Raw genomic sequence first — 21765 nt, 5'->3', positions numbered from 1 at the left:
ACTCGTACCAGGGAAACCACGGCGATAACCGCGGAAACCATAAACCATAGTGATAACCCGGACACCAAAAACCATAGCAATACCACGGAAACGTAAACCATGGCAATAACCAGGGAAAGCAGAAAAGTCTGCATAGAAGTAGCGATCCATCAGACAAGTCTAAAAATTCAAAAAGCATACTGCAGCCCATCAAATCTAGACTTCTTTCCTGAGTTCCCTGAAAGAAAGACACAAATGCTCTTACCGAAATATTTTTTTTTTTTTTAAAAAAACCTCTGCATAACAGATTCCTAATTTGGGCTGTTGTAATTATCTGAATGAACTGGGTTTGCAATCTGGGCTAATGAGAAAACCGTATGAACTGATGATGCAGGTGACACCATCTGCTGATTAGGACATAAGCACACCGATTAAACAATGACGAGACACAATATGGCGTTTTAATGTGCAGTTCGGATACGGTGTGCGGGGATTATTTCATTACAGGGCTGCACAAGTGTCTTTAATGCAGTTTTCTGACTCCCTCCTGAACCTGTGAGTGATCTTGAGAAAAAAAAAAAAAAGAAGAAGAAGAAGAAAAAAAAAAAAGGTAATTAGCGCATAATGGTGAGAGGTGCGCGGGCTCGGTGTATGAATATTTATGGTGAAGCAGAAAGCGGTGGGAGGATCAACCTCGGCTGCCGTCTAATCAGCTCACCCGGCAACTCCTGCCTTGATTTCGAAACAGGCCCGGTCTCACAGAGACTGGCACTCATGGGCACACATAATCAATTCGCCTCATTAAGGTCATGACCTCTGGATATTAAGCAGGCAGCCGGAGAAGTGCGACACAGACAGGGAAAATGTCACCTGCTTGTACTGAACGCCTGGACTGACAGACTACCTGATGTTTACCTTTTCTTTTCTTTTCTTTTTTAAACCGTTCCACCTTTATCCCTCTCTGAGTCATCTTTTTATTTTATTTTTTTATTCACTGATCTGAAATGAAAACTCGAGACAATGTCTGTTCAAAACTGACAGCTTTAATACATGCTTTAAGGCAGCCTATATGAATGAAATGATACACCAGTCTCTTCTGACGCATCACACATCCAAAATGAAAGATCTGTCAACTTTAAGCAGACGAGAAGAGAGTAAAATAAAGCGAGACAGCCAGAGAGAGAGAGAGAGAGAGAGAGAGAGAGAGAGAGAGAGAGAGAGAGAGAGAGAGAGAGAGAGACACAGTTATGAGACGGCCGATAACAAATTGAGAGAGAGAGAGCGAGCGCGTCTCTGTGGCTAAGCTCATTAAGCTGATCTGTGTCTCGTTAACAGGAAGCCGTCTCATTATGTTTGATGTGGTCAGGTGACTTGCACGCCGAGCGAGAACCGGTCCCACTTCTCATCTCTTGCACTTGGGAGACTGTGGATAAAAGCCGTAGTAGTTTTTTTTTTTTTTTTTTGCACCATTTTCACACATGCAGCACATGGTGGTTTGGGATAATGATGTGGAAGGAGAATGTAGAAGAAAAGAAAGAAAAAGAAAGAAAAAAAAAACACCATCATGCTGGTCGCTTGCAAAATTCTCACTCCTTTTTATCAGAAGAGTCTATTTAGTTACTGCCCAAAACTTTTCTTCGTAATATGTCATTTGGACACGCATTACAAACCTAACATATCTGTTCACTTGCAATGTGGCGGTGGGGGGGGGCAGCTTCATCTGCTGCTACTGTGAAGCAACTGTTTGACGCCGTACAACATCGCTTCATCTTCACGCGTTCGCTGAGAGTAGGCTAACGGTTGAGAGGCAGGAATTTGGCCAATAGTTGCTGCAAGAATTGTATAAATCGACCAATCGGTGTGCGAGAAGGCGGGAATTACACAGAGGTGTTAAAGCAACGCGAACATGCGCACACATGATGCGGTATAACACCATAAGCACATCATAATGAAACTAAAGCCGAATCCCGGGCATTTTCTCACATTTAGAAATCTTTTTTAAAAGGTCTGAAAAAGAGGACGCTCTAGTCTCCAGAAAAATTTTCGCACCAATGCACCATTTGCATTTGCTTGCACCGATATCTGTGTTAACATCTGAGAGAAATTTTTTAGTTAATCAATCACATTATATTTTTCATTTGTGCCAGTTGAGATACTATAGCATTATATTAAATAACCAATTTTATGAGAATTACTATAAATCATTAAAAATATATATTATATTGTAAGTATACTGAACAGATGACCTGAACTAAAACTATTTTTGAACAGCCCAAATAACACAAAGTGATCACGCTGATTTGGTTAAGTGACGTCATTCTATATTTAAACACTGGTAGAAACACAACACTGATTTATACTTTATTTATTAAAAAAAAAAAAAAAAAAAAAAAAACACAATTCTCCAAAACTCCCAATACCGAGCAAGCACAGCGTCAGTGGATAAAAAGTCTTCCCCTTATCGCTCTCAGAAGCACAAACACATCCATATGTATGATACAAAACCATGACTCACGAGGTGATCTAAACTGCACTGCTCTCAGGTCTTTCGAGCTCATTAATTCAGAGTGCTTTCAACACCGCTAACTGTCTCGCAAATAACCGCGCTGTCATAAAGTTCACTTTCTGAAGATAATGATGATGTGGTAATCATCATTATTATACATTATTCACTGTCTCGATCTTTCGTCATCACACGTTCATCCTCAGACTGGAACTCCACGGGACCGAGTGACAGAAACAAGTCTGGATAAATATCTTTAACATACGACGTAAGGAGACAACAGCACAGCTCAATGACACCGATTTTCTTTTCCCCCCTAAGGCACAAGCACAATGTGCTACAATCAAAAACTTAGCTACATAAAATCATTCTCTCCTTGGGAATTTATCAACTTGGTGGTTTCCCTTAGTCCGTATTAACGCACATAACTCACTCACTAGTTTGCCATATGTTATTATATTACATTACGTTAGCTACCACATGGCAACCAATACATGAGACTGGGCATCACATTGGCGCTTTGGGCTAGATAATAAATCTATTTGTCCATTCCTGCGTAGATTACACCTATGTACAACTAAGGTAAAGATTATTTTGTACAGTGGGCCTCATGTATTAATCTTTTAATAAAGCACGTAAAGGTGTTTTTTTTTGTTTTTTTTTAGCCAAACATAAAACTCCCACCAGTTTTCCAAACGTTTCCCTGATTATCTTGGTACTCATTTGCCCATGTTGACGAATGCCAGTCAGCTGAAAATTATCGAGCTTCTTCACAGCACAGCTGATCTATATTTAGTAACAAACCTCCAGAAAAGGTAAAGCTCACAGAGGGCTGAAAACAACAAAACGACAACGAACCGGTGAAAGAGCGCCCCCTAAGGGTGACGTCGCTAAACCTTCCAGTAATGCAGCTCAGCCATAGCAGCGAGCTGGCTACCATAAGCACACACTAATGCCTCCCTCCGTTTGGCTTTTATAATAAAGGCGGCACTACTTTTATCTGGAATTATTTTGTCTAAAGTTACGGATCTCATTTGGATCCTGTTCGTTCAAGGTCATTAATATGAAATGACTGGGTACCACAAAAGTTCCACTAAATTGGGGTGTGTAAAATGAAATAAATAAGTGATTTAACGTAACCTTTTGATCACTAGTTAACCGAACAATAAATCGGAAGTCTCCTCACATGTGTATTTCAGGAGATCTCGTAGGATAGGGACATTTTTTCCCCCCAAACTAACTGGATTTTCATGAATAACACATTTCTTGTGAAGCAAATACTCTTATGAATGAGTCACGAATATATTTCTTCGTATCCAGTGTGATAAATGAGGCCCAGCGTGTGCACTTATACCACGTTCTGAGGATAAATATTCCTTCGAATATTTCATTATTTGGAAACCGCCATTACCACGTGGTTTATTCAGTCTGCGTTATTTAGAAGTACAAATTCTTGGCTGTTTTAGGGAATTCTATGTCGTAATTCAACATAGAAAAACTCGACAACTGTATCATAATATCACCCAGCTCTCCTCAACTGTATACTACAATTCTATGATTTCTCTCAACATGACAGATTTCTGATGTTCCAGGTGAAAATTTAAACCCACGATTTTTTTTTTTACGTTTGCTGTGTCTTTGTATAAATAATTCCTTAATTTGTACTATAAATTGGTTACCGTTTCTCCGACAGGTGAATAATCATAACATTAAAACTGTTACAATTACTCTTCACGGTTTATTTATTTATTTATTTTTACATTATATCGTCGCCCAGTTTAATTTTAGCCTTAAAGGCCCCGCCCACGGCTCATACAGCATGTGATATCTTTTCTACACTTTTCTGGCCACAAGCTTCAGCAACTTTTCAGTGACATGAAATGTCATGAGCTTTACTGAGAAATAATACCCGGATTTTAAAAACTTTTAAATAGGATTTATTTATACAGTATTGTTTGAATCAGCTGGCGGTGAGTAAACAATAAAATCTCATGCATTTGTTTCCAGGCAACAGAATAAAGTCTGTGGTTGTACACCAGCCGTGCCAGTCAAACTGTCATTCTTACAGAAATACATACGAACATTTAATCTGCCCGATCATCTTGATCATTAATTATACACACTGTGAATGTGTGTACTGCGACAATACCTGTAATTCCCCGCGTTGTGGTTTTTTTATTTTATTTCGTGCGTTAAATAGCACCGTCGTGTGTTAGCTCTCATAGCGAGGACCCAGTGTGAACACCTGAGAAGGAACGTCACGCAGAGCGAACTCGGCACAAGCTCGTAACTCAATACAACACACATTTTCTGAACGCAGCTGCGTATAAAAAGGGGCAAAACACTACTTATTAAACAGGTGTTCTAACAGAAAGCCTATCAGCTTTAATTAGCTAATTATAAGCAACATGAAAGTGTGTTAATTAATTTAAAATGGCTGACTGCCGAGTCGAAGTAAAAAGACAAAAACACGAGCGTTGCTTTGTCCACATAGGAACATGGCTTCGGTCGATATTCCAGAGGGTTTAAAAATAAAATAAATAAATAAATAAGCAGGACACCGAGCAGTACTCTTAGACTCGGGGTTAAGACAACAAATCATTATGGTGAGCAGCATTCCATATCATTTGCATAATGCCACCCACATGGTGCCTGGAAGTCCCGAGGCAGCACGCTGTGGGGGAAATAAATAAATAAATCGACCCCAGACACCACAGAATATACTGTAAACGCACCCAAAGTTCAGTCTCTGCCTCAGTTGCTCTTCTGCACACTTTTCTGGCCACGAGCTTCAGAAATTCAAAAGGTTGTAATCTCTCTCTTCACGTACGCACGTCCGTGCACCGGCGTTCAGTGGGAAAGGCTACGGAGTGGAAACTAGTGGAAGGGTTACATCATCACAGTGTGAATCGGTCGGCTTAGGCACCGTTTCCCCTAGAAAGCTGAAGACGTCGTGACTTTTAAACGTTAACGTTTAAAATCAGGCAGCTTGAAGAGAGTTGATTTATTAATGCTACATCATTTCATTTCCTCACACTGTTTTTAAATAAATAAATAAATAAATAAATAAATAAATTATTGTGATGCAAGACCGATACAGACAGAAAAGAAATAGCAAAGAATACGCCCAGAGAATGAAAGGGGGGGGTCTCAGCGCTTCTCCGCAAACAAAACAACTCCGAATAATTCGTTATAATAACTTCAACTCGCATTTAAAATAAGCTCTACTTACGTCAGCTTCTACTTAATACAAGTAAAAAGTTATACCTTTCCTGTTGGAGTCGTACAATGGAACAGAATTGTTTCTTATGAATTCAGAATATACTTATTAAAATAACTCACACTTGTGCCAAATTAGACCCAAAATAACACACGCTTGCGTCAAATTAGACCAAAAAAACAACTCACTTGCGTCAAATTGTACTTAAATTAGTTATACATGTCAAATTATAGTTAAATTAAGTCATACTTACATCAACTTGCAGTCCATTTAAGTAAAGTTATGCCTTTCCTGTTGGAGTAAATTTTTTCTTTCAGTACAATGGAACGGAACTGTTCATGAATTCACTATTTATGAATTGTTTCGTGGACTAACTTTCAGCTAGCTATATTTTTTAAGGTCACCCGTTAGGCTTTTGCAGTATAACAAATGTATCTTTCCTACACAGTCCTACACCATCACACTGTCCACAGACATTAACTCGGATTATATTACATTAATAATACTGCAGGTTTTCCCCTTTACCTGTAAATGAACTACATTTAAATGGCAATGAAATTTTACTCTGTATTTAGTTGTTTGTTTGTTTGTTTGTTTTTTAAATCTTGTTTCTTTTGTGTTTACTTTTATATCATGACCACAATTGTGAGAAGAAAACTGCGGAATTTCTACAAATAAAAAAATCGTCATGCAACTCATCACAAAACGTAGTAACACTACGAATCCCCTAAAAAAGGTTCCTCGGCCGGTTCGCTGGCTTCCTCTCCGTGATACGGCGAGTTACAGTACAGAAACGTGCTGCTGCGGTGACGTCCAAGTGGTTTACGTGTAAATCTAAATGACACTCAACAGCGTCGCTCCATGGATTTATTTAAGGTTTTACTTTTTTGTGTTATTTATTTTTTTAAATCTGTTCCAGAGGATTAAATCGCTAATTAAGATTCTAAATCGCTAGCAGGGACAAATCAATATTGTTCAAGCTAAATTGTTAAATTGTAATTTGGGACAAGTAAACTAATGCCGCATGCTTCAAATGGAGTCGGAGTAAAATTCAAAAGCCTTGAATCACGTAATAGAGGGCAATTTCCCATGACACCGTGAAATTCCAGGTCATTTTCAGATGAGGCCACAGCAAAACCTGCACCCATCTCTCAGCCAAAGCACTAGTATTTTACTTAGACACTAATACATCATAATAATAATACTAATAATACTAATAATAATAAGTATATAGAGCTCAGACAACTTCTAGATAACCAGGTCATCATTAACTAAGACATACAGCATTTATGACAGAGAAACCACACTTTTACAACATGAAGTAAACAACATGCATTCCTAACAAACACCCTGGAGTCGGAGCAAGTTTAAATGGTGGTCCTAATTACCTCCACCATCAATTCATTAACACAAGCAAGAACGAATAGTTTCATTAGCGGTCTAGTGACGGCTATAAATCATAATATGAGGAAGCTGAGCCGGTGCTCAATTTCCCAAAGAGCAGCTGAACTTTACAATGAGGAAAATAAAGCACATTAAGTCTGTACGGTAATCTAATCTTTGAAAATCCATAGCGTAAATGGTCCTGAATTTGTCCCGTACATATTAGGAACGATGGCTATCTGGGTTAAAAAAAAAATAATAATAATAATCATTTAAATAAAAATACATCGTGCTCTCTAGCCCCGAGCCATAGTAGGAGTTTTTTTTCTTCCTGATTTCATTTTAATAACGAGACAGAATACAACCTTGTACTTTTATCCGTGTAGCATTAAGACTAAACCGCCATCTTACAATCTCTAAATCTGCACTGTGACAGCTCTCACGTACGCCAGCGTAAACCTACGTTAATAGCCATAGACAGAACGACACGTTAATATTGCGTAGCATAAAACGTCCACTTATTCTGATGCACAGCACCTAAAAACACTAAATAAATCAGACATGGGGGCGGTACGACGTTCTGTCTCATTATAATATTCAAATTAGGCTTGTGTGATATTGACCCCCCCCCCCGCTTGCTTATGATGTAACGTTTTGGTTTTTTTTTTTTAAATGACGATAAATGACTTAAACATCCAGAACCTGAACCTTAAGCTTAAAGGACAGTGTACTATTATCACTATGTATTCGGGAACGTCACATGCAGGCATAGCCGTGCTGCGTCTTTACTCTGGATTTCTGCTGAGAACATGTGACGTTAGGAAAAAGGTTACTGTGTGGAAAAGGGGAGTCGGAGGAATTCAGCACAAGACCACACCCACAACATCTTCAGATCAATAGATGGAACTGGCTTTCGTTGTAAAAGCTCTTCTTTTTTTTTCGGTTTGTCCTTCCGGTGTTTGAAAATACTCTCCATGGAGATGCGGAGAAAGAGGCGGAGCTTCCAGGCGGCTCAAGTTAACATCGGAGCACTCAAAAAGCACCTACGCGCCCGTCAGTCGTTCCAGATTTACACGTCGATCGGTTCATCCGCCGTTTTATCGTGGAGAAGACGACGACGACGACGACGACTGCTCTTTCGCCGTATTTCTGCGTGATATCTCGTACCAGCGTACTCCGATGTCGGAGTAAACGTCACATGGATGTCACCGTGATGTAACGATTTAATCATCTCTACACAATAATACATCATCACACAAAAGTCTTACTCAAATATACTTCAGAATTAACGAATATATATTTGGTTAAGGGTCAATAATGTGGTGCGATCAACTATCATGCACTGCAATTAAAAACGTCCCTCCCATTAAGTAACATCGAAAACAAAAAGAAACAACAAACAAAAATACTAAACGTTTTACTGAAGGTCAGCTTGGTGAAAAACCTGAACGGAAGTGTAGGAGCGGAAACCTCATCAGATTAATGAAATTTTATGTGGAAATGCATGGTTTTTTTTTTTAGAATCTGTCGGTTGGTACAAATATTTCCCGTGCTGTATTTATTCACTGAAGCAGTGAAGGATGAAAGGCAGAGCACGGTTTAAAAATAGACATGTAAATGCATGTAGCGTGAAATCTGCTAAATCAAGGTACTTAATTTGTGTTCATTGTAGTTTTTATGAAGTCCTGACACACACCTCGAGCTTGTACACCATGACGGCGCAGCTCTCCGCAGCAAAACATCCTCAGACGAGGCTTTTCTTTTCCACACGGACGCCGGTATCCGCGCACCCGGGCCTCGGATGCTTAACCCGGACAATCGAACCCCCGTAAACATCCACTTTCAACTTGAACCTTGGATGGATGTTTTTATGGACTACAAGACACAAGTCATTTAAAGTAACATCAAATGCAGTTCATCTCTAATGCGACACACACTCAACCTTTTCCTGCGTTCATTTTCAAATCATGTCCAGATTCTTTAGAGGTTTTAGATTGTTGAAAATTGCGCAACATGTACAATTTTCTACTTAATTAAAAATGAACACGCTGTCCCAATCAAAAAGGGTTCGATTGAATATAAAATTCTAGATAAAGAATGTATTCGATCGGATCGTGTAACAAACATAGAAAAGAAAAAAGGAAAAAAAATAAAAATAATAATAAAAAAAAAAATAAAGATCGGCACTGGATTTGGAAAAGATTTTTTGTAATATAGACATGAATGGGGTTTTTTTTTGGTTAGGACTGATTTCATTAGTTTATTAATATACTACATTTATTATATTTGCAATGGTCATGATTTCTGTGTGAAATATTTTATATAAATAAGTACATATATAAAATAAATAAATAAATAAAAGCTACGGTTTTATGTATGTTTTTGCTGGCCGGTTTCCTTGTATTTTCTTTTCCTGCATGAAATGCTTCAAGAAAAAAATTAAAAAATAAAAAATATTCAAACAATACTTTTTAAACAAATAAAATGGATGGTTGGATGATGGACCAGCATGGTGTCATCTCTAGTTGAAACATTATACCTGAAAATAAAATGATCAACCTGTGTTGTGTTGGCGATCGTGCGAGATCCGTAAGAGCCGAGTATTTCTGTGAACTTTTTTAAACGAAAAGATTCAACAATAAAGACAATTCTTCACAGCTTTCTTTGCGCATATTTACCAAGAGTGCCGATATTAACGGAGGGCGCCGTAAGTGTGGACACTGTGCATGAAAGGATTAAATAAAGTTTCCATCCTAATAGGAAAACTCGTCTCCTACCTACAAACACGGGAACGAGTCCAGGTTTAGCATCGGCACTTTCATCAGAAATAATTAATACAGAATTTATAACACGCCTCGTTATTACCGGCAATGAGTCCAGCTTCAGAGTAGTTCTCGGGTTTATTATTCCACAAACACTTCTTAAAGCTCGGAAAGCTTTACTTACCTTGAAAAAATACTGTTCCGAGGTACTAATGAACCATCTTGTGCCGTACATTCCCATTAAGCAAGAGTCGGTTTTTCCGATTTTATCCTGCTGCATTTAAAACACAGCTTCATTTTCTGTTTTATGGAACAGGTTTCCCTCAGAACTCAGGAAATAACATCTAAAGTGGTTTTCAAATGACGGTTCTTTAGCAAGATTCTGGTAAAATAATAAACATTTGGAAAATGCGCACTTGCATTCTGCCCAGCGATGTAATGTTTACTTTCTTTATTTTGTTAAAACTTTCGTTTTATTGTTAAGGACCACAGTGCAAATAATCTCTGTAGCTTTAAGCCACATCCACGTATACAAGGATCTCATCGCTGCATGTCGACAGTCGTTGTAATATGAAGTCGCTAGTAGGTGTTCCTACTACCGGTTGCCATAGTAACATTTATCAATCTGAGGCGAAAGTGCGAGCGCCGGACTGTCTGGGTCCACGAAGCAATTCAGACTCGCAGACAGCACGGCGGATCACGTGCGCTCTACGGTCTTCGCTCTTATTCGAAGTCGCTGTACCAAGTTACCCCAACTTTGCATAAACTTCAACTTTGTCGCGTCACTCGACACGCCCACATCGAATCACCGACGGTCGCCGTCACTCGTGTCGCCGGCTCTCATCGAAAACGAACGGTCTCCGGTCGCTTTCTTGCTGCGGGTCGTTGTATACGTGAACGTACCTTTACTGTGTATTTATCCTCAAAAGACTTTAAAACCTTTTTTCAGAGCGCGTTATTACTCCAGTTCTGTAAATCTTTACAGGGGCATGCGGTTAGTTACTGAATTAAATTCAAAAAGTGTTGCTGCTCGTCTACTGTAAACCACAATGGTTTAACGAAAACCACGGTAATGAAACTCAATCAGCATATGACGCCTTCGACATCAACAGTAAATAAATCTGTAACACTACGTTTACATGGACAGCAGTAATCTAATTATTGACCTTATTTTGAATAAGACAGTATTCAGATTAAGGTGTTTACATGAGTCACTTTTAGAACACTCCTTTCATGTTCCTGTTTTACATGCTATAAAACATAGATCGATTAACGTCACACGTCGTTACGTCACTACGCCACGCCGTCCCCTCAAGAATTTCACGTATCGACGTACAGTTGGTCTTCGTTATGGAACCGTATACAGTTCTGGGTGTTTCACTTTTAATTTTACAAAAGCTTCAAGTGCGGTTGATTATTTGTCGTGATATACGTGCAAACAGACGACTGCTAGAAGCCGTGGGCTGCGTCCCAAACCGCGTACTTACCTACTATACTGTAGCTGAAATAAGTGTATTTCATCTATCATAGCAGGTAAGTACACGGCTTCGGACGCAGCCGTGCTCTCGTTTGGCGTCAGAGGGTTGAACACTGCCGTGTGTGTGCGTACGTGTCCTGTCGCACAATGAGTCACACGACGTTAATAGAGTGTTTAAGGTGTGTACGTCTATAACATGTCCTGCCTTCTTGCTTTCTAGTGGCTCACACGACTAAAAGTGCGTCCCAAATCGCATACTTATGGCCTATTCTACGCCATTTTGTAGTATAAATGAAAAAGTGCGAGTAGTGCAATTCAAGTACCCGGATGATGCACTTATTCAACCCAGAAAACGAAGTATGGAATGTCGCACACGTCACACACCCTACGGTCACAACTTTGCTTACGTAGCAGAAAAGACAAGAGGCTACCAGGTGCTGACGCTGGATGTGAAACTTTTTCCAAGATGGCCGACGATACAAAACGGTCACATCCTACGTCCTTTCCCCTTCAGTGAATGTGCTACTCTCTGCTGGGTAAAATTTACTCAGGTTCGGTCTTAGCTCCACTGTGAGAACATGTTTGAACCCCGAAATGAGAAAGACTAATACTGTATGTCCTAACAGACGTCACAGGGGGACACGAGAGAAAGGCGTAAGCGCATATGTATGAACTTCTGAAAACTGAGGAAGACATGAGGAAACACGTGTGTGTGTGCGTTTGTGTCGTAGTTTAATTGTAGCTCACCTGTTGGAGGTGGATTCAGAGGAGGAAGCAGCGAGGGAGAAGAAGCAGCAGCAGCAGGCTCAGCCCGGGGGGTAGCGGGGTCAGTCGGTGTGGAAGAGGGGGCGGTTATTTCCACAAATGGAGGAGGAGGAGAAGGTTTGTGAGAGAGGGGAGCAGAGGGAACAGGGTCAGGGAGTGGAGTTGCAAGAGGAGGAGAGGACTCAAAAGCACGTGGAAGGAGTGGAGGAGAAGGAGGAGGGGTTAATAAAGAGGCAGGGCATACAGCTTCAGCTAAGGGAGATAACGAAGACAAGGCACCAGGTTCAGCAGGAGTGACACACTCAGCAGCATCAGCAGGAGCAGCAGGTGGAGCGATAAACTCACCTGCAGATCCTGAGGCAGGAGGTGGTGGTCCGGGGGGGTCGAACGCTGGACGGATCGGCGCCAAGTTGGGCACAGGTTCCACTTTGGCCTGAGGTTGAGGCAAAGATCCGAATTGTGGTTTAGAGGGCTCTCGCATACGATTGATGACATTCTCAGAGAGCTGAACGGAGAAAGAAGAAGAAGAAAAAAAAAAAAAGCAGATGGATGTTGAAACAGGATAATACGATCAGTACCATGATACATTTCATCGCAATCTGGTTTTCTAAGAGTATTCTCTAATGTTAATGCTTTCTAAGTTACGTAAATACATAAATAAAGCCAGTATCCAGTTTCATAGATTCCTGCAAGTGCTGTGCTGCCACGCTGTAACTCAATGTTAAAACATAATAATATCAGTGCATCCTGGAGCAACAGAACAACATTCCATCCAGATAAAACACCAATAATACCAATGTGTGGGAATTATTCAGCATCTCAGTGAGAAAGACTTTTATAGATTTCTTTCTTTATTTTATGTAACATTTCTGGTGCGATTACCGAACTGATGATATGGCTTTAAAAATACATAAATAAATAGAAATAAATAAATAAATAAATAAATAAATAAAGGTTTAAAGTTCAAACGTGTGAGAGAAACGTGTTTATTTTCCGCTTCAAAACAAAACCTGGTCTAACGGTCTTATTTATAGCTATAAATAAGTCACTAATCACCAAGTGCTGTTAAGGGCTCGTCGTTCTGTCATGATCGTCACTTATCCAGAGATTTATTAAGAAATTTCACGTAGCTAGACCTAGCTTGACAAATCATTTGAGATGAATAGCCCCGATCCACATCTCCAGCTGTTATCTGAAAACGGTAGCGAGGGTACGACATCTGGCTTATAAGATCCAGATTTAGAACAAAGCTGTGAAGATGAACAGGCACAGACTAGCCAAGCGATCCATTACAGTCAGAAGTTATAACGGAGAAACAAATAAAAACCGATCGTAGGACGTCTTGCTGGCGTTAATTACGTTTCTTACACGTCGGCTTGTTGGTTTCCTTCAAAAGTCTTCAAGCATCGTGAGAGGATTTTTTTTTCTGTCCTGTAGTTTAATAATTAAGGAAATATTTGCCTGGCAGTTGACCTGAAAATATTCCAAGAGCACAAACAAACATCAAGATCCTGAAGATCAAACACCAGCCTCATGACTCATCTTTATTGAATTTCTGACGATAAACAAATTCAGGACAGACCGATCCAGAAGTTATTAACACGTCCGGTGCTATGTGTTAAACAGAGCCACTTTATTTAAAGACCAACACCGCTGCCAAATGCAGAGGACACGGATGTACACCACAAGCGTATTCCATTTCACCTTGGATAAGGGTAAATATACCCACAGGCCGCACGGGTACGCTCGCTCCCACAAGTAAGTAAAGAAGCAAATAAGTCAGTAAATAAGTAAATAGGAAGGTAAATAAATAAGCAAATAAGTAAATAAGAAAGTAAATAAATAAATAAATAAATAAATAAATAAATAGGTAAATAAGTTAGTAAATAAGTATTTCAATAAATAGGTAGGTAAATAAGTAAATAAATAAGTAGGTAGGTAAATAAGTTAGTAAATAAGTAATTAGGTAGGTAAGTAAGTAAATAAATAAATAGGTAGGTAAATAAGTTAGTAAATAAGTAATTAAATAAATAGGTAGGTAGGTAAATAAGTAAATAGATAAACCAGTAAACAAATAAGTCAGTAAATAAGTAAGAAAATAAGTAAATAAGCCAGTAAATAAACAAAAACCGGTAAATAAATAAATAAATAAATAAATAAATAATAAAACCAGGTTTTAAGTGGCTTTGACAGCAACAGTATCCTGAAAGAGAGAGAGAAAGAGAGAGAGAAAGAGAGAAAGAAATGACTTGGACAGTTGATGCACAAACTGTTGCTCCTGTCTTGTGCGCGTGCGTCCACTAATATTTGGGTAGTTAGCTTATAGCTTAGCTAAAGTGACCGCCAAGCTGGAGGGTTTCACTTTTAAGAACTTCGAGATTTAAAAACACACTTCTGCGTGTAGTGAGCGATTCATAAAGCCGGATTCCCCTGGTTTCCCCCGGACTGACTGACTGACTGAGTGACTGACTGACTGAGAGGTGTTTGTGCTCGGCTTGTTGCCCGTCACTCACCCGGACGCCCTTCACCACCGTCACGTTCTCGTTCTCATCGGTCTCAAAAGACACGCGGCGCGTGCTGTTACTGCCTCCCATTTCTGACCGTTATATACACACACAGACACACACTGTCAATTCATGGATGTAAAATAAAGCAGAACTGTAGAAGTTCACTCAGTCTAAAGTTTCATATTTTTTCTGCTGCACGCTTTCCACTGACTCTGACACACACACCTACTTCCGCCTTGACGCCGTCCTCAAGTAGCCAATCAGGATGCTCGGTGCCGATTGCTCTGTAAATCGCTACTTCCGGGAAATCCGTGTGTGATATGGAGTGTAGATCGGGTGTTCTGCGACCGCAGTGACGTACTGCAATTGGATGATAAAGTCAGCAATGTGCTGCACTAGTAGTGCACACGCAATATACACTCGCCGGACACTTTATTAGGAACACCATACTAATCCTCCTTTTTCTCTCAAACCTCTCAACCTGAGGTCTTCATGGCATGGCCTCTAGAAGGTGTTTCTTTTCACATGACTGCTGAACTGTTGATACAAGGCAAGCTGGGTCCATGTATACAGTACATGCTGCTGATGCCCAATTGGTGGCTCACTGGATGAAGACTCGTGGGTTCCAGCCACAGCACCACCACTCTGCTACTGTTGAGGCCCTGAGCAAGAACTCTCTCTGGTCTGTATAACTCTGAACTCTGTCTGCTCAAGAGGTGCTGTATCATAGCTGACTCTGTGCTCTGACCTAATCGTCCTATATATATATTTAAATCTTTCAACAGTGTACTGGCCCTTTAATTCAGCTCGAGCAGTGCGGCAAAAAAATTATTTCCACTCTACGCCGAAACTCCCGCTTCACTTCTGCAGCGTCCGGTGTCAAATCTTATCAGTGCAGAGATTACAGAGATTACACACTGCAGTTTTTTCATCATTCCACACAAGAGACATCTACTTTACACACTGCAGGAAATCTGTGTTTTCCCGCCCTCTTTTGATTAACAGGATATACTCCACCCTGATCATCGGATGTTTTTAAAGATTAAACACATTACAGATGTGATAGAAATGCACAAAGGCTATCTTTCACACTATAGTTTGAAAACATCCCCTTGCCTAATTATATAATTGTAATGGTGCAATGGTGTTCCTAATAAAGTGGCCAGTGAGTGTATATTTGATATATTTTGATATGGTACCTATATTTTGGGACTATTTACTTTGGTACAGTTGAGTACCAAAAGTTTGCACACAGTATATATATACGGTGCAGTGAGGAGAGATAAATATTCAGACCGTTTTGTTTGTGTTATTTAACATGCTTCCAGTGTGTATATCCACTTCCAATGTCTTCTGACTTTGTACTTTGTGCAAACATGGACGAAAAGGAATGGATCTACAACTACACACTACTCACTGCACTGTAGCCTTGCAAAAAATCGCAGAGGTTTCCAAAACTCATGAATCTGATTCTTTGTGTGTTCTGGTGCTGATGCTGACAAGATTGAGGCACGAACGGGCAAAAGTATGTGGACATCTAGGTACACATAATTTTATACGATATATCGATCCTGACATGCATAAAAAATTGGGCAAATTTCCCCATGCGTCTACCTCCACTACACAAACTAGGGTTGTGTCTCAAATCGCGTACTTATGTACTATTCTAGACCGTTGTTGTGTACTAAATCTAACCGGGTTTCCTGTTACAGTTAGTGTTTGAAGTTTATAAACCTCTCGTGTAGCTTTCAAACCTACTGAAAGGTCTGTCTCTTCTGGGTTTTCTAGATTATTGGTCAGAGGTTTTTAAATTTTTTTATTTCATACACAGACACAATGTTGCTAGTTGAAATGTTTCTTTGAAATGACAGTCAGAAACCAAACTACTTTTTATACAAACACAAATGTCCTAACTGTAGCCTAAATACTGACTACTTTCAGACTATTCAACAGGTGAATATTTGTTTTATTCCCAGAATTGATATTATCCCCCAGCAGAATCTCCTCAGGCATCTCGGTGGAAATGGCGTTCGAGGTCAGTTTGGTGCGCAGACGATTGAGGTCGTCTCTGATTCCCAAACCCTGGTGGACAGATTGAGCTTCATTTCAGTTCTCAGTGACTCTCAGTCCTGTTCCTATAGACCCACAGTGCACATCTGAGACTTTTCCTGATCTCACACACACCTACTTTAACCTCAGTGAGAGTGTTATTGAGCTGACGAGTTAAATCGTGTGTGTAAGGATGGCGTTATTGGTATGAATCAATAATAAATTAAAATGTGTGGAACTCGACTGGGGAAAAAACACAGTCAAATGTACTGGCCTTTGAGATTTGTAACAGCAGGCACTTTGAAGATCTAAATGAAAATATAGGGCTGAAATGTGGGGGTTTTTTCCTCCTGAAAAAGTAGTGGAGTAAAAGTACAAGTGTTATGTTTTAGAAATACTCCAGGTAACTAGAGCTCTACAAGAAGAATACTTCCAAAGCAGTCACACTGCTCTAAAACTTTCACATGATATATTTAGAAAAATACCTTACAAAATATTCTGAAATTATTGTGAAATACTCAGGTGTCCATCCATCCATCCATTTTCTATACCGCTTATCCTTCCTTCACAGCCTATCCCAGGGAGCATCGGGCACACCCGCTTGGGTGTACACCGCAGGGTGACAATCCATCGCAGGGCACAATCACATACACACTCACACACCCATTCATACACTACAGACACTTTGGACACGCCAATCAGCCTACCATGCATGTGTTTGGACTGGGGGAGGAAACCGGAGTACCCAGAGGAAACCCCCGCAGCACGGGGAGAACATGCGAACTCCACACACACAGGGCCACGGTGGGGATTGACTCCCCGAACCTGGGGACGTGAGGTGAACGTGCTAACCACTAAGCCACCGTGCGCCCCATACTGCGGTGTACTGCGTATAATTCTATTGTGTTCTGTCTTGTCTTGTATTATATTGTTTGTTATGCCCTTTTACCCTGCTGTCTTCAGAGGAATGGACAAAATAATAATTTCATTATACCAAGTACATCTGACAATAAAGATCTTGAATCTTATATTTATTTGTTTAAAAGGCATTAATTACAAAAGCAGGACTTTATCAAAAGTAAAAAGAAGTCATTAGTCTGCTGTGGCACAAATACGCACTGGGGTGTGTTTGATGGGAAATGCCGCCAGACAGTCCGCGTCCCCGTGGTAACCTGCAGCCCTTTCTCATCGTGTTTCTTGGCTCTTTGGGGTTATTTTCGCTCTTTAGTGATCTTTTTTCCACTTGTGTGTAAAGGTTGTGTTCATTTTTGTGCATTCTGCAGCTTGTGTTTAATCCGGTCTTAACCAGATCGCTGTGTATCTCGTGTTTCGTGCCTCTGTAGATGCCTTTTGTTTGCCTGGACTTTTAATGAATATTTTCAAGAAATGACAAACCTGGGTGAAGTAGCTGAGTTGGTGTGATGCCTTAATGTGAAACCATTACACCACGCTTCCATTAAGCACTCGGAATATAAACACTCGAAAATGCCGAGCAACTGCCTTTGAGGAAACTTTGCAGCTCAATAGAAATGTTGTGTAAATATTTATTTAGTGTAAATAAATGCACTAGAACTTCTGAACATATTAGCAATTGTTTCTGTGTTGCTGTATCGTGCTATATTATATGTACATCGTTAGTGTTTTAAAAAAAAAACAATAACAGATTGCATGAATATATTTCAGTTTATTTCAAATGTATTGTGGGACACTATATCTGACACTACACACACAAATACACACACAAGCAGGAACAGCAGAGAGAGGATGCACTGGAAACACGGGGAGGGGAAAAGACAGGGAACTACACAGGGTCTGACCCGGACCATGACGATATCCAACGCGGACTGTATGGTCTGTGGTTCTGATCAAATCTGCATGTGACTCATTTTTTCTCACACATTTAAAAAAAAGCAGTGTGTGCTGCTGACACATGATCGCTCATACTATGAATGACAGCTGCTACGTAAATACATTTTGGATTGAGTGTGCCTTTCGTGCTAGACAGGAGGTTCATCCAACCTACCCACCTAACTACCTACCCACCTAACCACCTAGCACCCCCCATCCAACCGACCACACCCGCCCACCTCACCCAAAACCCACCCTCCGACCGACCGACTCACGTTCTTTATTTTACATGTAGATTCATTAAGAGCAATAATGTAAAATGACTGGGAAATGTTCTTGATGGTTCTCTTAGTCCCTGACCTGGTGAAGGAGCGTGAGGATGTGTTGTTGAAGTCGCTCTGGATAAGGGCTGTTAATGTGAATAAATCAGCATTTTAAACTCGACGTTATATTGAAATATATAAAAGTGCAATAATCCAGGTGAAGTATACGATTATTACGTGTGTATGATTCATTCCTGAATAAATACATTCATATTCAGCTCGATAAAAAAGTTCAAATGAGCGCAAACTGGATACGAAGCCATGTGTTTGTAAATGGTCCGTATCCTACACGCTCATGTTTGTGTAAATCTGTGTATATGAGGAAACTCACTCGTCCACTTCGCTTCAAATTGTGTGACGGACAGAAAGCGACTGCACTTTGATGTATTATATCAATATTTACACTGTATTACTGATTATTACATTGAAGTGTAAATTGCATTTTTATTTTTAACTGTACGCACACCCGAATGTAATAAAATGACCTTAATGAAAACAATCCAAAACAAATCCATCAATCTGAAAAAGAAATAATGCTCGCTATTAGGACAAAAGTAATGGCACCATTCAACAGAAGAAGGAGTTAGTGTGTGTCTGTGGGAGCTGCAGAAGTTGAAGTGTATTACGGGAAAATTTAGCACACGCTGTGCTGAGGAGGTGCTCTATTACAATTTTACTACAATTTACTCATCATTTTGTCATTTTCAGCTCTGTGGGTTTTGCCTTTCATGGAGGTTTTCGGCCTTCACAAAATCTCAATCAGCCGTGCTGTGACCGTGATTGGTCATTTTTATAAATGCCAAAATGACTGCATTTATAAACATATGAGCTTGAAGGCAAAGAAAATCAGCACAACTGAAAAATGTAAATCTCCTGCTCATCACTGGCGAGTGTGAGACACAGGAGCGTCTATGTGTCCGATGTACAAGCACAGAGATGCACTTGGAAGGAATTAGGAATGAAATAAGCCCCACCCCCTAGTACAAGTCCTGGTACATTTTTAAAAACTTTTTTTTAAATACACTCGCAATGACACGTTACTTTTGTTTAAAGTCCAAAATCGAATTGAGTTTTTAAAACCAGTTAAAATCACACTATTTTATTATTTATGAATTCACCTAATTTGAGTTGCTCTTTAATGCAGTGCATGAAACATAGTGTGTAAAAGTAGGTTAGGATACGAATAAGAAAATAGGAAGCAGAAGAAGCGTAAGCGTGACTGGATGTGTCATTTCTGACAGGAGTGTAATAAATGTCCTGTGTTTGTAGGGATTTGTGCGATATAATGTGTGTGTGTGTGTGTGTGTGTGTGGGATTTGTGTGATAAAATGTCTGCGATGTGAAACTTGATCAGCGGGTAGTACTCTGTTCCCGAACCCAGGCATGCGAGATGTGATCAGCCTAATGGTGGCGCTATAGTGTTTAGCTCATGTTTTGGTCTGTATCTCCAGAACTATAAGTCCTAAACGCCAATGTTTTTCCTCTTATTCCTTGGTTTAATCGGGATTTATCCAGGCCCCGCCCCCTCATTTCTGCCATGATTGAATTGTTGCTAATTTGCATAATATGCAAAAACCTACTTTTGCAAACTAGTCTCAGGATTTTTGATCTTTGATCTTCACGGACGTGTTGCCAAAATATTCCGCAGAGTGTGACCCTCAATAATGATCAAAAACATGTTGGCATTTATATACATTTACAATCTGAGCCTAATTTACTGAACCAGTCGTTGCTGATATGCATTCACACGAAACTTGATCGGCATACACATGACAAGACGGTGCAGCTATGTGCTAATGTGTAGGTTAAACTTTTAAAAAATGCTTTCTTAGGAACCAACTGAGCTCAAATTCGGTGCTCTGCACTGTTCTGTTCATCTGTAACTGGCTTTTAATTTCCAGTGGGTTACTTTGAAAACATGGCCGCCTTCATTCATTCATCTTTCACCAACATATCACACGATTTCAGACATTTCATACACATCACGTTTTGTGAGCAGTCAGTTTGGGGGTGGAGATGGCGGATCATTTCGGGAGGCACTGTATAAGCATTTCATCTCCGCATTTATAGATGAGAACTGTTTCTTTTTTTTAATAGCACATCTCAGTGGGAAAGTGTGTTATTGAGTGCCGCTGTAAAGAGATATCTACTCGGCCTGTCAGAAACACCATGATTGATTGGTCTGCTTCGGTTTGAAAGTCTGTCACATTCAGATATTTTAGCCAATCAGGTTTTCTTCTGTTGACATGCTGCTGAAAGTAATGGAGTGACGGTGGAATATTTAGCTTTGAAATGTAGGAGAGTTAAAGTATGAAGTCTTCAAAAAGGAAATACTTTAATAAAGTGCAGATACTTAAACAATAAAATAAAGTACAGTGACAAATTACATGTACAGCGATACTGTCCACTACTGGGCTTGACACACCCTGATCCAGTCCTCCTCTTATATCTGTTATGATCTGTCAGATATCAGACACTGCCTTGTTTAAAGCAGGCTTTATGGTAGATCAGTTGTACCCAGAATCCATTGTGGGTGCAATCAATGGTATATCGGGGGGTTTTTAAGTGCTTAGTTTAAATACAAGCACAGACCCCGCTCTGTGAAATAGTCAGGACTCGCCAGGCCTAGTGTGCATCTTGTTAAAGACATAGCTGGATGTTATATTTCTGATGCAACAAGCATATGAGAGCTTGGAACGTGTGGTAGCCTTCACGTTTGATCCCGTGGAGCCATGCACACTTACATCATGGTCCATGCTGCTTCAGTTTTCATCAGTTGTAGAAGATAGAAGATCGGTGAGCTTGGTAGGAAGCTTTAAAAAACAATAACAACAATAATAACAACAACAAAACAACCAACAAGAAAGATGCTTCCTGTGAGCCACGTTTTGGACAGTTTAATTCCTGGCAGCAGTGTGAGAGCTCTATGATCAGCCCATTTGTTTCTAA

General features: G+C 39.9%; 1 protein-coding gene across 2 annotated transcripts in view; it reads right to left on the bottom strand.

Annotated features, from left to right (window-relative positions):
* chchd3a (coiled-coil-helix-coiled-coil-helix domain containing 3a) overlaps positions 1–14844 on the bottom strand; it is an 86420-nt gene extending 71576 nt beyond the window's left edge. The window contains exons 1-3 of one of the 2 annotated variants that reach the window (XM_017493650.3): positions 14603–14844; positions 12435–12594; positions 12072–12341 (exon numbers count right to left, since the gene is read on the bottom strand). In XM_017493650.3, coding sequence (XP_017349139.1) covers positions 12072–12341; positions 12435–12594; positions 14603–14683 — 511 coding nt within the window. In that variant the 5' untranslated portion in view covers positions 14684–14844. 2 annotated transcript variants of the gene reach the window in all.
* Positions 14845–21765: the final 6921 nt, after the last annotated feature.

The sequence above is a fragment of the Ictalurus punctatus genome, chromosome 19, assembly GCF_001660625.3.
Source record: "Ictalurus punctatus breed USDA103 chromosome 19, Coco_2.0, whole genome shotgun sequence".
NCBI lineage: Eukaryota > Metazoa > Chordata > Actinopteri > Siluriformes > Ictaluridae > Ictalurus > Ictalurus punctatus.
The sequence above is the reverse complement of the archived record's forward strand: the minus strand, read 5'-3'. Positions and strand labels throughout refer to the sequence as shown.